This window comes from Aythya fuligula, chromosome 1 (assembly GCF_009819795.1).
Source record: "Aythya fuligula isolate bAytFul2 chromosome 1, bAytFul2.pri, whole genome shotgun sequence".
NCBI lineage: Eukaryota > Metazoa > Chordata > Aves > Anseriformes > Anatidae > Aythya > Aythya fuligula.
The window spans coordinates 98,565,323-98,583,299 of NC_045559.1; the positions used below are offsets into that span (position 1 = coordinate 98,565,323).

The 17,977-nt window shown below is 34.9% G+C and overlaps 1 protein-coding gene across 2 annotated transcripts in view; it reads right to left on the reverse strand.

The window, feature by feature from the left end:
- CADM2 (cell adhesion molecule 2) overlaps positions 1 to 17,977 on the reverse strand; it is a 664,105-nt gene that overhangs the window by 119,398 nt on the left and 526,730 nt on the right. For both annotated transcript variants that reach the window (XM_032208157.1, XM_032208156.1), the window contains exons 4-5: positions 6,915 to 7,067; positions 4,365 to 4,502 (exon numbers count right to left, since the gene is read on the reverse strand). In XM_032208157.1, coding sequence (XP_032064048.1) covers positions 4,365 to 4,502; positions 6,915 to 7,067 — 291 coding nt within the window. The remainder of the gene's footprint in view (positions 1 to 4,364; positions 4,503 to 6,914; positions 7,068 to 17,977) is intronic.

Here is a 17,977-nt window from a genome sequence, read left to right on the forward strand (position 1 = left end):
CTGAAAGAGAAAACAAGCAAACATTTTTGTTTTGAGTATTTTCAGAAAAAAAAAAACAGTCCAACATCAGACAGTTACATTGTCTATCACACTTGTTGAAAAAACATACCTTTTATATCTATATTGATCCCTTTAAACCACAAGTAATTAGACTGCAGTTATTCCACAATTTTCTTCTATTATCAGAGGAGGAGATACACATTGAAATCAAAAATTTCAAAACTGGTAACATGATACTGCACTCAGAGGGCAATTTCTTTCACCATTCTCTCATTTGTTTAGGTCCAAATCTGATATAAACTGTCCCTGCAGTTCTTCAGAAAAGTGCAGTCTCCTCCCACCCCTGCTTTCCTTATGTATTCGCAGTGTCACTAAATATTAAATTTTCTATGCCAGTGCTTATAATCTTTCATAGTAATGCAACATATGAATATTACTAAAGCCATGTGAACTAAGGATTGCCTGCATTAATCCTGTGCTTACTTTATTCATTGTTTATTCTGTTTGGCTAGAATTATGCTAATTAATGAATTAAACTAAACCAAAGTATAGATACTAACATTGATAGAAAAAAATAGAAATAGAGCACCTCTTAGTATTTAATGTGTAAATACATAAATATGTATCTTAAATTACATCGAGATTGCATATGTCCTCTGTGTCCTAAAAAAATGAAAAACAAAACGTGAGAGGTTTCAGTTTTATAAATTATACTAAATCCCATTAGAGAAGAAGATGACCTACATAAAATTTCCATTAAAGATCAATTTTAGAAAACAAATCTTAAATGGCTTAGGTTTCTTCTAGATTAAAAATACCTCTGAAATCAGAAAGATGGCCTTTTGTCATTGTCTCCAGAAAAATGAAGACACCACATAGTTACAAAATTTCTTTTTTTGTTTGGTTATGTTGTTTTCGTTTGTTTTTCCCTAAGAAATTTCCTGCATACAAGCATTTTGTTTGTTAGTTGGTTGCTAAGCTGTAAGAGATTCAATTTCTGCCAAGGTGGCAATTAATATTTAGAGATCAGAAGGTGAGAGAAATATTGACCAGGACTAAAGCAAAATTATTAAAACCAAAAAAACAAATGTCTTCACTAGTTTTTGAAGCACACATATGAGATTTTGTTCCAAGAGTTAGGTTTCAAAATGGAATAAAAACCACCTACATGTATATAGATAGCTTTCTGTTTTTAAGTAATGTACACACGCCACTGCTTACTGACTTCAGAGAGAGGACAGACAGCTCCTGAAAACATCAACAGCTTTCATTTCAGTGAGAGGCTGTGGATGCTTAATCCTTCAGAAAAACAAAAACAGTTGATTTCCTAAGTGGATGTTTATAAGAATTTCTCCGGACACCTCTTATTTGGAGGCATTAAACCCTTAATTACCTCTGTAAAAAAGATGGTGCAACTATTCTATAAACTGTTGACAACCTCCTCAACAGAACTACTTAGCTTGTCCACTTTACCAGCTGTATCTTCTTGGGTGTTTCTTCATACTAAGATGAAGGTGTGATTGTAACATATGCTAACAATGTAAGCCCATATAAATAGCAGTGGAGATCAAGCAGTGGGCATGTTACTGCATGCTAGCTTTCAAAATACTTACCTAGGGCTTTTGTATAATTTGTTTTTTAACTAAACCCTAGTAATAGGGTTTTAAAATAATTTGTAAATATGTCTATTGTAGCCTATTTCACTTGTTTTCTTGCTACTCCTCTCCTTAAAAAAGGCTAAAAAATTCCACTACAAAGGAACCTTTTCTGATTATGATTATAACCAAATGGGTTCAGGGATGCCTAGACAGAAAGTAGCTTTAGAGAAGAGGAACTGGGGGTAGTGAGTACAGGTTGAAAATTAGTCAACAGTGTGTCTATACAGGGTTGAAGGCTAAAAAGAGACTGCTTTGCACTACACATAGCATAGCCAAGAAGGCAAGGGAAATGGTTATTCTTCTTTGTTCAGTACTTGTGTGGCTGCATCTACAGTAAGACACCCAAATTGGGCTTTACAGGTTAAGAAGATGTGTCAACCAATTGGAGTGGGTTCAGTCAAGAGCCACAGAGATGGTCAGTGGCTGAAGCAGACAATGTATAAGGAGAGGTTGGAGACAGTTGGGGTCATTCAAACTGATGAATAGAAGACAAATTGCTATCTTCAAATACTTAATGCATAGTAATAGAGAACAAAAATACCAAATCTTCTTGGACATATACAGCAAAAATTGAGGGGCAGTGAACACAAGTTACACTACAGCAAATTCTGATCATGCTTCATGAAATATCTAGATATAATGAAAATTATCCCCAGTAAAGACTTTCAAATACTTACAGACTGGAATCTGTCTTGCACACTTTTCAAAACCAAATCGGGCAAGACCTTTTGCAACCTGATCTAACTTTTGAACAGAGGTTGGGTCATCTGATCTCTAAAAGCCTACTATGGGGCCCTTCTATGTCTATCAGATAGGCATACATACAGATACACTCAGATTATCTAACACTAGTTTATAGCTCATAGGTATAGATGTTTGATAATGAAAATAATAAAGTGTTAGAATGTCTGTCATACATTGTTCATTGTCAGTCATTTATAAGAGTGCATGCTTACAGCATTCATATAGGAACACAGATCTTTTAAAGTGAAAATTCTGCTGTTTTACAAGGCAAATATAATTTTTGTTTACTTTTAAAATCAACTTCTACTATGAATTGGCTTTGCTATCTAAAAAACTTCCAGCTTCTGACTATAGGTTTATGAAGACAAAATGTTCAATGCCTTTGTAGATACTTTGTGTATATTAACATATATAGACTAATTCAAAATATCTTAATCTATTGAGACAAAATGAACTGTTATTATCTTATTTATTTTTGAAACTCAATTTTCCTAGAAAAAGAAAGAAAATACATAAAAATATTCCTGAAACTTAAAAATAAATATTTTTCATAATATTGTATATAGCATGCAATTAATTTTATTGAAAAAATGTATGTTTTATACAAAAAAAATGCATACTTAGCTTCTCCCATATTTGCGTTTTTAATAATCTCCTTCTAGAAAGGTAACTAGAATGCTAAACTGCAGATTCGTTTGTTAATTTGGTGCACATGAGAGACAGAATGCTAACATAAAAAGTACAATACTCAGTGCTTCACATTCACTCTCTCTTATTACTAGCACTTACTCTATGAAACAGTATTCTTTTACCACATGATGATTCCTTTTTTGAGTAATAGCAATAGAGCTACAATTTTAGAATGCCTTTTTCCCCTTTGGTGCAACTCTGAACTCAAGGCATCATTTATATTCTTTTGCACCATGTATAATACACTGTAACACAATTGGATTTACTGGTGCTAGACAGACGAACTCCTAACCTTTAATGTCAGCTGCATTAGCATATAATTTCATATCTTTTTCTCATATTTATCATTTCACCTTTTACAGTGCACAAAGCTAATGTAACTTCTGCTGATGCCACTGCAAACTGGTTAGGTTATTTTATTTCTAACCTTTGTGAAATGGCAATGTGCTCTTCAGAAGACCTAGAAAACTAAACTGAAATGAATGTGCTCAATGCTTTCCTCTTATTTCTGTTTTTTCCTTTTCACCATTCTTTTTCATACATCAACATTGTTCCTTCCCCAGCCCCTCTTTAAAAAGAAACAAACATCCATTTAGGATCTGCTGAGAAGAGCAAATTAGTTAAGGAGCCAAATGGCCACATTGCTGGTTTAGCTTCAAATACACGCCATTTGAGAGAAAGGCAAAGTTTTTACACCAGATTTAAAATATAATATAGCAAATATAATATAGCAATTTCTTCAAATTTCCCAGTGACTGCTAAGAACGGCTACAACTCCTTACCTGAGCAGACTCCATAACTCCCCATGGGAAGTACACTTTCCCATCTCCTCCAGACAGTTCTGCCTCACCCAGTCACTTAGGGTAGTATAACATAAAACTGGCAACTGACTAAATCAGACATATGTCATATGACAAAGATAAAAAGAAATGAAAAGGTAAAATATCTGAGGTGAGTGTTACTGTTGTGACAACAGTAATTACATAAAACGTTTGTCTATGAAACATTTACATTAAGTTTAACATGCTGAACAGAGTTCAGAGCAACCCAATACATCATTTTTTACCACTGGAAGATACAAATAAAGTGTTGATTATATGTCCACTACAGTAATTCATAATCAATTCCTTATCTACATACTATCACTAATTCATTTGACAGTTAAATATTAAACTATTAAACTATTTTTACAAATATAAATTAAAAATATAATTTTAAACAATGTATAGTTTTGACAATTGGATCAAATTACATGGGAGTCCTTTCAAATACCTTTAACTTCTTTGTCATTCTTGAACCATCTGATATCAGCTGCTGGCTTACTACCAGATGTCTTGCAAGTTAGCTGCATCCTCTCTCCCTCCATAACTGGTGAAGTAAATCCAGTAATTTGTGGCTTCTCAGGTACACCTAACAAGCAAACAAGCAAAATGTTTCTGATATTTTCAACTGCTAACATAAATATATGACCACTTCAAACTTATTTTTTTCATGTACTCTAAATTCTGATAATAGAGTAATTAGTTGCCTTTTATCAAAACTGAATGCCAGTGTTTCTTAATGTAAATAAAATACCAACATGACCTTTAGTTGATAATAAATATATAAATAAATAAATAGCAAGAAAGCATCAATCTTTCTAAGGAAAGAAGATCATTTGTATCTTATCTAAATATATTCTGCATACAGGTCTAGTCTGACTTATTACAAGGTTTAAACTGGTCTGCACAGTAAGCAGGATGCTAAAGTACATTGGCAGTACAACTCCAAAAACAGGTCAACAAAAAGCTGAACTGATCTAAGTTCAGAACTGATGTTTAGGCATGAATTATGAAGATTTTAATACAAAATCCAGGGAAAAAGGAAGCTGAAAATAAACACAGTAGTTATTTTATTTTCAGAAAACATACCAACAAAATAAAAAACCCAGGTATAATCACAAGTCCATTGGCTATGGAGAATTCTTTAGCTGAATCCAAGATCTTAGGATCACAAAATACTATATACATCATACTAATTTGGAAGTGGTTGTTTTTCAATCAATCATAGAAAATTTAAAACAAATTTATGAATAGCATTTAGAAAAAAAAAATCATCACTATATGTATAAATCCATTTGACTTTGCAAAAACACAAGAACAACCTACTTTAAAATGATACTGATGAGTACAATTTTAAAATCTCTGAAAATGTCATTGTTGTAACTTGCATCTGAAGCACTTTGATGCATTCATATTAGTGGCTAGGTAAAAGGATCAGTCACAGTACCTGATCCTGTGCCCTGTATTTCACAATTTGGCTTGTTTACATCTCTTTTCCAAAATGACAGATTATGTACATAAAAAACAAGCAGCAGTACCTATCACAGAGTACATTTCTGTAATAAATCCACTCCAATCTTTCAGGACACAAAGTGGTGTCTACTATAATACCTTGACACTAAATAAATAACGAGATTATTAGTACATAAAAAGATAGTTTATCTGATTAAAACAATTAGAAAGATACATTTCAATGGAAAATATATAATTCTCAGGTGGAAAGACTTTAAAATGTTACTTCAAAACAGAAAATTACAATTCTAAAATGAAAAAAGACAGGCATCTTGGAAGGAAAGTATCTGATGCTGGGAAAATGTAATTACACAGACCATGGAAGATCAAGTTACTCTGTTTAATAAAAGAGGGCTATATGTTTGTTCTGCCCTTGTAATGCATTTTTATGTCTTTTGAGCATTTAAAAGTTTGAACCGGTCTACTCATCTGTTGTTTAGATCATGAGATGCCTCTCTAAAGAAATGAAGATTAACCTCAAGCAGCTGTTATTCCAGAATATTCTGCTATTCTGTTCTGAGTGTATTTTTTGTCCTTAACGACAAACTTGTGAAGATTTTTGTAAAACAGTCTCACAGGGACCAAAAAGGAGATGTATTTCAGATCCTATGCACAAAACCAATTCCCTGGCTGGATTAATGTGAATATTACTGGTACAGAGACCATCTTACGTTAGTCCTATTAAATTCAGCTGTGCGCCTGTCTATATATAAAATTAAAACAAAAAGAAAAAAAGAGTCAAGTTCAGAGACAGAAAAAGGAAAAAAGAATAAAGTCAATCTCTAAAATCATATAACCTCTTAGGTACGCAGGTGTGTTTCAATGAACAATAGCAATTTTGGCTGATTGGGCTACTGACATTCATACAATCATATAAAGCTTCAAGCAGAAACTTTATTTCCTGGGCATCTCTAGATATCTATTGCTTTTCTATGTGTATCTATAACCTTTGGGGAAAACAGCAGAGCATTTAGAGGATAAAGCATAAAACAAGCAGCAAACCCAGTGAAAACATGCTCTATGTGGCAAAAAAAAAAAAAAAAAAAAAAAAAAAAAAAAAAAAAAAAAAAAGCAGAGCAAGCTAAGAAAATGCACAACTCAGGAAAAGACTATAAAACTCTAAAGCCTGTTTTAATTTCATGCTTTTTCATTTTCTTCCCTTTGCCCTATAAAGTAGGAGATGAACATATGTGCTTTCTTCACACTTATGGTGCTTGGAATGTAGAGTTTGAATCCATTTTGAGGGGCACTCATACTGTGGTATTTGTGTGCTCATTAATTCATTATCCTGACCCAACACAAACAGTAAGATGCATGTTATTTTTCAGCATAGCCATATGAAACTATAAGTTTCAGGGACACAAGATCAGATATTTACATATCTCTTCTGCAAGCTTTAGAAGAGTTCATTCTTATCATTATTGGTCATAGCCTTAGAAGTTTACCACTTGCTTCTTTAACGTGGATATGCTTGCTTATTTATACTTACCAAGAACGGTAAGAAAAGCCTTGGAGGTTTTGACAGGCATAGTAAATAAAGAGCAGGTGTACTGCCCTTCATCTGACAGAGACACATCACTGACACTGATACTCAGTTCATGCCATGAAGCTCGAACCAGCTCAATTCTGTTGTCCCTCAGAGCTGAAAAACAGAAATGAATATTATAAGGTATAAAGCAGAACGTTAGCAAAGCTTGGTATATTACACAAGAAGCTCTGTAAACTATCCTAGTGAAGTCACACTAAATAATACAGAGATATGAACACAGTTATCTTTATGCATAGTAATTTGTTTTCTCTATGGAACAATGCACAAGAGTTTAGCAAGTTTCTGAATTGTGAACTGAATTACTTGTAATACATATAAACCTGAAAATCGAAGGGACTTAACAGTTACCTTTGGTCTCCCTCTGACAAAAATAACTGATTTCTGCCACCTGGTAGCTTTGTTCAGTGCCTAAAATGACTCCTTTCTAAAAGTATTGTTGCAAGTATTTAAAAACTTGGATTCATATTGAGAATCTGAATATCTGTTTCATCTACTAACAAACTATATTTTCTATTTTATTTGAGGTGGTTGAGTATAGTGGTTATACTTTTTTATCATGGCTAGAAATCTGATCTTCTATCAGAAAACCATTCCTAACAAAATGCTGTTTGCCTGAAACCACAGCGGGAAGAACAACAGAGAGATTACTTCAATTCAAAATGACACTTCAGCTAAAGCTTTTAATTCTTAACTATTTTAATGCTCGTATTTAGATTAACCCACATTTCCTATTTGCAAACAGTCAAAACATGTCTAAACATTCAATTTATTTGGAATAAAGCTGTTTCAGGAATCCACATATATTAATTAATTCTTTCTGCAGCACAAGAATACTATTATCAGAAGTAAACACTGTAATTCTCCTACGTGAACAATACAAAAGCCTCTATAACTCAGGAAGTTCTGCTAGACTCAAATCTTTGACCTGACGGTGTTTGAATCTCCTGTCTATTTTTATAGTAAGTCTTTAATAGTCAAAGTAAAATGGGACTGTTATAATTACCAGGAGACCTATGCTTTGATTTGTGAGAAGAACCAAGATGCACAGTCCCTAAGGCTGTTCTCATTCGCCTCTTTCAAAAGTCCCCAAAGGCTCTTAAATTTGTTTCATCTACCATTTATATCTGTCCAATGATACAAATGAAGCTTTACTGTGTTTCTTCTGCTACTAAATCTGGATGTTTCTGACCCATTGCAAGACTCCCCAAGTACTGTCAACAAAGGAAGATTTACACCAAAATAAACTGCTACAGCAGAGATTCAGCAAAAATGTCACTTAAATTGGTTGTCTTCTAAGGCTACTATTCAGGTTTCTTTACAATGACTTCAAGATGAATTTATTGGTTGTTTCAGGGTAGGTCAGCTAAAGCTTGACTTACTTTCTGCAGGGTCTGATGGCTGAAAGGCGACAGCTTAAGCAGACCTGACACACAAGCATGCAATGCACTGCTCCAGGGCACATCAAAGTGATTGAGATTGTGTGTAATGGACACATTCCAAACATATCTGAGACATCTTCTGGCCAATCATAGCAGAAGTAAATAATTATTTAATATGTAATAAAAAATGCATGTAATGATGAAAAGCAGGGGCAATATTAAACAAACAGGCAGGCAAAACAAAAGCCACAAAATGAAAAACTATGTATTGCCAATATGCAGATATAACAACCAAGGAAAAGATGCTCAAGAAAACTAGAAATACACAGAAGCAAGCTCCTATCAATGCAGAATAGCAGGCAAAGCTGATGACTGTGGCTTTACTAGCCACAACAGTGAAGCTGTTGCTATCTTTGAGGAAGTAGACAGAGACTCAGAATTCATTTATCAGCATTTCAATCCTAGTCAGATGCAAGCTGAGCAGACATAAAATGGTAGTTCATTTCACATTACTGACCTTTCCAAAAAAAATTACTTTCAAAATGACCCAATGCTTCCAAATAGTTTGATTCCCACACCCATCATTTGGAAAACAGAATAGGAAATTAAAAACAAAACAAAAAAATACATTAGCCTTCCATAATTTGAAAGCTGTGACTTCTGCCTCCCTGAGGCAGAAATTGTGTAAAAAATAATGCAGTATATCATCTTACATAACATTTTGTTTTGTTGTGATTTTCAATTGCCATTGCCTCATGATAAAGATTCACTGTTAAAATATTTTCCTACAGATGGGGCGATATGCAGAATCTCAGGCACTGAAAAGAAGTGTGATGAATTCCACTAGAGCACAGTCTACAGATGATGCCAGTAGCAAACCACTTCTAATCTACTGGTAGAGAAAAAGCAGCAATTGAAATACAAACCAACTGGATGGATTAAATTCCTACTGTTACCCTCCCTCATTTTTTCCCCTCCACACCTTTTTTAACGTTTGTACAACGTGAAATCATCAGCTCAATCAATTTTCTGGAAAATGGGTAAAAATAACCACTGATTGAGAGCTGAGATCAGATATCCCTTGTTGCAGCCTGGAGTGAATATTTATTGAAAGCATGGAAAAGAAGTTTGTAATGGAAATACCAACATGGAGACTTTGCAAAAAAAATGCTACAAAAATAGTACCAACATAATACTCTTTTGAAGGATAGCTGTTTGCCATTTTTATAGGTACTAAGTCTAAATGCAAGTGATAACCTGTGCCATAAATTTCAAATCTAGACAGACTGGAGAGCAAATAAATAAAATAATAATAATAAATAAAAAAGTACCACTGCTGTTTAGACAAGGCTAGAACATACATGGAGATTTTTTAGATTCTTACTTTCAAAGTCCATTCTTCTATCTCCATCTCCATCGATATCTTTATCTATACCTGTTTAGAAAGCCACAAACTGCTCCTGTGAAATTGATAGCTGTGTTGTATGCCAGAATTGGTTTGTTTCCATTTCTGTTCATTACATATAGTTAAAAGGGTGAAGTTGGATCAGAGAAAGGAAGGCTGCCAGACTGTATAGTCCTGGCTCTTGCACTCTGAGTCAGGAGAAACCTTCTGGGAGAGGGTGACTGCTCCCTCAGAGAGCAAATGAGCAAGCTGCAGCATGGGAGAAGGCAGCAGTCTTGGTAGCCAGCCAGCAATCTCCAGGCACACAGACTGAGTGGAGCAGTGGTCTCTTGAGTGGCAAAGTAAACTTTGCCAAGCCTGGCTGAGCCAAGAAGCCCGTGAAGTCTGAACAGAAGCCAGCTACTGGAAGGGATCAAACTGGAAAGCAAAAGCTTGAAGGAGAAGACACTCCTCAAAGAGCTAGTGTGGAAAGGAAGGTGATTTATTTACAAAACACTGTATTCAATACATTTCAGCAGATCTGAGTTCTACCTGTGAAGAGTGAGCTCATCTACTTTATTATTTTCTACTTATAGGATATGAACTTCAAAAGCTTTTTATAAGATTTTTGATTGGTTTTGCTTTGCAGTCAGAATTGCCCCAAACAGGGCAATTTTACCAGTTTCAAACTAACTGGAGGTTCTACCGCAGTGGTGGAAATAAAGTATCAAAAAGTAAAACATAAAATGTTCTCTCTTATTCAATTAATTGCTGAAAACAAAAAGTAGAACTGCATGAATTTGCAATTTGGTACACACTAACAAACAGACTTCTATATACTGTAATGTCCAAGCATTGTTCAATACATACAGCAGTAAATATTTCTAGCTCCCCACAGGAGTTAACAGGCTTCTGTTTAAAGCATCTCATACAGCTACAGTATTGCACTCAAGCCGATGGTATTTATTCCTCTACTTTTTAAGAAGGTTATACTAAGCTGCATTTTGTATTCCACGGGTAGCTTCTGAGTACTATTTATTAGTTGTATTGCCGTGGGCAGACAGCCTAGGTGCATACAGAAAAGATAGTTTTGCCCCTGTGGACTCTACATATTCTTTCCTCACTAGCATCATTTCCTAGCCCCACTCCTACCTCTGCCTTCTCTTTCAGAACCTTCCCCAGATGCTCTTCCTTTTTTTCTGTTTCACTTTTTAAGAAGCCCAGCAGACCTTTTGGGCTTCTTGGGAATTTTCACCCTCCTTACAGAATCACTACTTTCTCAACAGTATGAATGCTTACATTTTTGCATGGTATAGGGATGCCAGAACAGCAAATAAGCAGAATATATATTTGACTTCTGGGAAATAAACATATGTCAAAACAGTAACAAAGAATACTACCACTGGCATCTCCTTCCTGCACTCTTACCTTGCAAGCACTTATAAAAATGCAGCAAGAAAAATAATTGCATTGTAAATTCCAATATGCCCTAAGTACAGTATTTCAGTTTTCTGTAATTTCCAAGCAAATATGATGTAGTTAATTTGCAACATATGAAAAAAATATGCACAAAATACTTGTTTCTAAGCAGACACACTTCGTTTACCTGTCATTCTCTCTTTCAATGGAAAAGATTTCCTTTCAGAACAGTTTCTGACTCAGAAACAGGCAACCTTGATATTTTGCATATTTTAGGTTATTATGAGTAAAAGACAATTAATGTATTTCAGCTACATTCATTAGCAATTGTTGAGGCTGGTGACCATTGGAGTAAAGTTGTCTCATTGCACAGTCACAGAAAGCTTCACAGAAAGCTTTTTTTTTTTTTTTTTTTTCTATAAAACAATGCAATGACCATATGTAATCATGCAACAAAAACTTTAAATAATAAAGAGAGAAAAGAAATTTAAAAATTTACACTGTTGTGGAAGAAATATCCACATTTCACACTGGGGGAAAAGTGACAGTTGGACCACTTCAGTAAAGTAGACAGACTGCAGCATCTCTAATCTTATTTCTCTAAAGTGACTACATCTTACCAGTGTTTGGAGTCAAATATTTGAAGAACAGAGAAAAAAACAAACAACAACAACAAAAAAACAAATCCTCCAGAGTAGTTTGCAGATGTTTTGACAATACTAACTTGACATCTGCTGCCATCCTGGGATTCACTCAACAACATTTTCTTCCTTATGTTAGAGTTATTCTCTCTGTCGTGGGAATAATGCAACTGCTAGTTGGAACCAGAAAGATGTCTCGTACTCTACAGGTCATGCTAAACTCCCAGAAATTGAATACGTATGAAACCAAAACAATCCTTCTGATTTTCAGATTCCAACTTTCTGAATGCAGTATATGTCATCAAATATCATCAAATCTGAAACAGATTTAATGGGAAATTGTTTTTGGATATAATTGAGAAGGCCTTTTGCTTTGTTCTTAATGAAATTAATATACCAAAATACTGCAGAGATTATCTACATCACTTGCCAATAGTTGTGCATACAAATCTGTAAGGGAGCAAATGAAAACAACAAAACAAAACACAAACACAAAACCCACAAACTATTCTTGTTAAATGAGTCACTTGTCTTTGTCTAGTTTTCTCAGCCTTCATACTCCGTTTCAAAACATTTCCCTTGTATTTCTTTTGAAAGATCTCTGTACTCATTAGTCTGTTACTGTATTAATAGTTTGCCCATTTCTCAACTGGCACATCAATTCTATTGATGCCTGACCTATCTACTAGGTACCTAACATGGTATCTGGTCTAATAATTCACAAAATCTCTATTATTCGTATGTGGAAAGAGAATCATGTTTCTTCTTCTTCCCAGTCATGCAATTTGATTACCTTCATACAAGAATGGATAGGAGGCTAGGGTGGCACTGTGGATATTTCGAAATCACACATTTTCTATTTCTATTTCTGCATGTGGTGAGGCCATTTTTTCCTCTCACTGGAAATTAATTCCATAGTTTTGCTTCTGTCAAACTATCACTCCTGCTCTTATCACTAGCTGGTCATGATTCCAACACGGTCCATAGGTCAGAAAGAAAGATGATCTCTTAATTAGTCTGAAATCCTGATAGACTTCAGTACCAGGTCAGAAACAGTGAAATTGAGTCTACTTTCACAGGTAACGCTAAATATGCAGAGAAAAGAACTTGGTAACACATTAGTAGTTACCATATAGATTATAACATATTAGATTTGCCGATGTATTTATCAGTTGGAGTCCTTTAAAGATAACATAATTTCTCAGTAAAATTATAGCAAATAACAAAATCTGAAGGTCACAATACTGTAGATGAAACTTTGGCTAATTGGTTGGGGAACAGTATTCTAGCCAATTTACAGATACATGTTGATTTTATTTCACATTGATAAAGCAATTAGCAACATGGATCAGTTCAAAAAGACATCTTAAGCAGCATCTTTCACATCTGTGTCACATAGATGCTGTGGATAATTCAACTTCGCTGAATTTCCAACCTATTAATGTAATTATAGAATAAATTCAGGTATCATTGGATTTCATAGAATGTGCTTAGTAAGGTTTCTAAAATGGAAGAAAAATGTAACAATCCTTGGAGATTAGTTTTACCTTCATTCCAGTGCATTTCTATTTCTCTTTGAACCCTGCTAAAGCAAATCAAAGGAAGAAACAATGGTGTCAGTAGAAATACACTTCTTCTACCTTTAATCATCTGGTCATCTTACAGAATCAGTCATAACTACTCTCCTTCATGCTCTGGCTTGCAATCTAACAAGAAAAGACTAGATCGTTTTCAGCTGAGAAATACTGCAAAGGTATTTGATTAGCTTACTTAGAGAACAATGCTCAACAGCAAGCTGCTTTTGACTTTTTACATTTTTCAGATTTCTTGCCCTTTGGATAATGCATGTGCCAAGAAGTAGAGCAAACTCCATTATTAGAGCTGTTGACAGTCTCACTAACAGAGGCATTTTCTCTGTGCTTCCTTAATGCCTTGAAAAGGCTGAAGAAGTGGGGACCCAGAAACTACCAGTACAACATTATCTATTATTTATCCAAGTCAGCTGCATCTTAAGATCAAGTCTTAGATGCTTATAAGAAGTATCCAAACGGCTAGGTAATTTCTTCAGTGAAACTACTACAATTCTCAGTTACCTGCATTCTGAACAGGATAAAGACAGTTTAAGGTGACTTACAAGGACTTACAATCTTGAGAACATCTGTTAGTTTGGTTTTGCCAGCTGTTGCCACCTGACAATAGAAGGCCTGGATGATTACATGACCTTCATGAATTAAATAAATACCGTAAAACTTTCTTTGCCAGATTTGCTGCACTGAGCTACATTTTATCTCACAATCATTTTCTGTATTCTCTTCAGTTTATCTTTTTCAGGGCATTCAAGAAACATGGCAATATGCTAAAAGAGAACAACTTGCCTTCTAGGGTGTTTACAATGCCTATCTCTGGTATTAAAGAGACACTGTATGTATGGTCTGCTTCTCTGTCCAGAATCATAAGGATAAGTTCTAATATCTTAAGAAGTATGAGGACTCCCTCATTTTCAAACAAGAAATATAAATATCAAATCCTTCCAAAACATACAGGCTTGGAATGATGAAGATATTTTATGATATTGGAAAAACGTTTAACTGTACCTCCAAAAAATAAAACTAAAATCACATTAGTCAGGATGAACTGTTATCTTACAAGATCTGCTCATCTGGTTCCTTCTGCACTGGGGAATTAGAAGATTTCCTATTATACTAATGCAACTAGACATGTGCCACAGCATGGTAGCCTTGAAAATCTTTAAAAATCTTACTTCTCAAATATGCAGCTGCAAAAATTAAAATTGCAAAATCATCTGGCAAGGTTACAGGTGGTCACAGTTAAAATAAATGAGATTCAATGGACACAAGTAATTGATAGAAATGATTATCTTATATACCAAGTTGAAGACCTATATTTTGAAACAGCAATGTAGGAAAGAAGCTCTGAGGATTGTGGAGGAATGGTTAAGTGAAATAGGACATGTGGATGTTGGGCAGTTAGGAGGCAATGGGCTAGTGAAGTACCGTACTCAATTCACATGAGTCTGGGCACATACGCAGCTGGCTGAGAGCCAATCAGGCTCAAGGACACGATGCCCTTGAGCGATTGGGAAAGTCCCTAAGGCAGGATGGTAGCTAAAAGAAGGAGGAACTAACTGAAAAGAGCGGGCAGTGTTAGCCAATCCTGAGCTTAGTTTTTGCAATATGTATGAGTTGATTATGTTCGAACTAGATAAAAGGCGACTGAGCTATCCATTAAAGTTGAAGTTCACTGTTCACTCATATTGAGCGTCTGTGTCTTCCTTCCGTCGACAACAGAGGATTACAGAGGAAATTATTTAACTGTATGTTCAAATGCAGAACCACTCCAAAAAGATGAATCTTATTCTGGGTTTTACTGATATTGTCAATTATGGTAAAAGGAAAAAATAATGATATGGTAGTCCAGAACTACATATATCACACTGTGCCATATATTGTAAATTACAGATAGGAACAGGCTCTCAGTTGGGGAGGTAATTTCTGAAGGTCTACTGATGGAATAGTACTGCATAAGTAATTCTATAAAAATGAAAATAATATAATGGAGAGCTGTAATAACAGTCCACACCTACCCAACAAAATACTAATAGAAGCCAGAAAAATAATTTCTTTTTTCTACAGGGGTAATACTGAAAATACAACAGTATATTTCAGACCAAATGACATTATTAAAGTACACTACAACAAAGATACACAGATTTTCAAGTTTGTTCTTTTGTGAAGACCAGACCAGGCAATTTCTCATGCTACTGATGTTGATATTAATCATTATGTCAACACTGTTTAAATGATTGCTGACCATGACAGTGTTAAGCTCGGCTACAATTTGAAAACTGCCTAGCCAAACAGCACAGAGATTTACCAAGACAGTCTATGTATTTCAAAGAATATCAGTTACAGTATACCCACTTCCTCCTCTTCAAGAGACTGATCTTTCACAGTCACCGCTGGTGACCTTCATGCACTGCCTTTAGTCAGCTTTGGTTGCAAGGGTAGGGAACTTAGAACAACTTGGCCAAAATTTACACTGTTAGCACAGATGGAAACTTAATTTCTCTAAAAACTTGTCCATATGAAACGTGTAATCCATGTGTCTGCAACTGACCATGTCTTAATGAAGCCATTGAACTGAATGACACCTGTATTTCTCTAACCTCATAGACAGTAAATCTAATTTTGCTCATTCATTGGCTACGTTACTGATTCCGTCATATTGAAAATGTTTTTAGCGATACAAGTGAGCAATACATTGTGGTAGAGCTATATTAATAGTACTGCTTCATCTTTCTTGTACAGTCACAGTCTTATAATTTCTAAAGAGTTTTGTTGCATGCAAACATATTCAGGAGAATTTGGAGACTTTCTCACTTACTAATGATATAAATGTGAGAACAGCTCTAAGATGCCCGTTATCTTTCTGTACTTCTCGATCATTCATGTAGATACATAAATTAACATCATCCTTCTTGAAGCAGATGGCTACATTGACTAGATGTGCAGTAGGAATACTCATTCTTCCTAACTATATTACGAACTCAGACTACCTAAAATTCTGCTTCAGCCAGTGGAACAAGACAGCTTCCTCCAGACATCAATTAAGAGCAGGTCATTGCCTTGAAAATATTGCAGAACCTGAGCAAAACAACAAAGAAATCATCAATGACTGATGATTGTATCTGAAATCAATCTAGCAATTGATTCCAGTACCACTGCAAAGTCAAATCCTAATGTCTATGTCAACACTGAAGATTAGTGGTGACTTGCAGATTTCACTATTGAGGGAGCTGAAATATGGAATGAAGTATCAGGAGAGATCTGGGATGAGTCTGGTACAATTCCAGAGAGGACTGCTCTTTGGTGGTTTTAACAGCTTTTATGACAGAGCTCTTTAAAGTTTTAAGATGTCTCTCACATAGCCTTCCAGCAGATATTCTGCCTCTGAACCACAAGTACACAGATGCTTCCTCTTTTGTGGGATTACCCTTAGTTTTCCAGATGCAGGTGTGCTTTGAAGAACATCATCAGTGAGAAATGGTGATGGAAATAGATAACTAAGGGATTGGAACATCTCCGATACATGTAGGAGCTAACAGAGCTGGCAGTGTTTATCATGAAGACAAGGCAAAATACAAACTTAATCCAAATTAAAAAAAAAAAAAAAAAAAAATCATGCAGAACAACTTTCTAAACCTCTCATTTTCTGAGCAATGTTCTCTAGCTGGGCATACTTGGAGAACAAGGTTGGACTAAGAGACCTCCAGAGGTCCCTTCCAATGTGAAAGATTTTGTGATTCATGATTCTAGACATTTTTTCGTTAAGAATCTGCATATCACAAAATTCATGAATGTGACCAATATAGAACAACAACAATAAAACTTTGGTGGATATTCACAAACATTTTTCTTTAGCTTTTCCTAAGTAATTTTGTCCCTCATGGGGGCTTCTGATTGGAGTTCTTCAGAATAAACAGTAAATACAATTTAAAGCTACATAGCTAGAGAGAATGCTATTTACACTAGCAATAGATAAATAGTAATAGTGGTTTCTATTCTGCACTTTTCTTAACTGGTATAGTTTGAAGACTCACTAAGATACCTCTATAACTAACCTGTCTTCAATTATGTTTGAAGGACAGATTTGCATATCATGATTTTCAAATGAAAGAAGTATTGAACATTTAAAAAAAAAATCAAGCTGTTCCAATGTTGACTGCTTTTTGTGGTTGCTTTTAATAGACTTTAAATCACTTAAATATTGGAGATGCAGTCTAAGAACAACTTCTGTATTTACCTTGTACTATTGAATTGTATATGATGGATCAAGAATGACTTCCAATTCTGCTTCTCAAGTTGCCTTAGACATGGCACAAGCAAAGGAGGTATTTGGCCTTCAGGGTAGGGAATGCAACTATACCGTTTCCTAGACTTATCAGCAAAGTGCTTGTGAAAGGACATTAATTGTACATTTGGATGATAATATCTTCACAACATCAGATGTAATAAGTGGTGCTGTTGGTACCAAAACATTCATGTATTCAGTGTTGCAGATTGTTACTGCAGCATTGGTTCCTTTTTTAATATCCAGTTTTTAATTGTACTGTCCTTGATTCCTCTTTCTCTTTCCTCTCCCTTAACTTCAGAGATGATT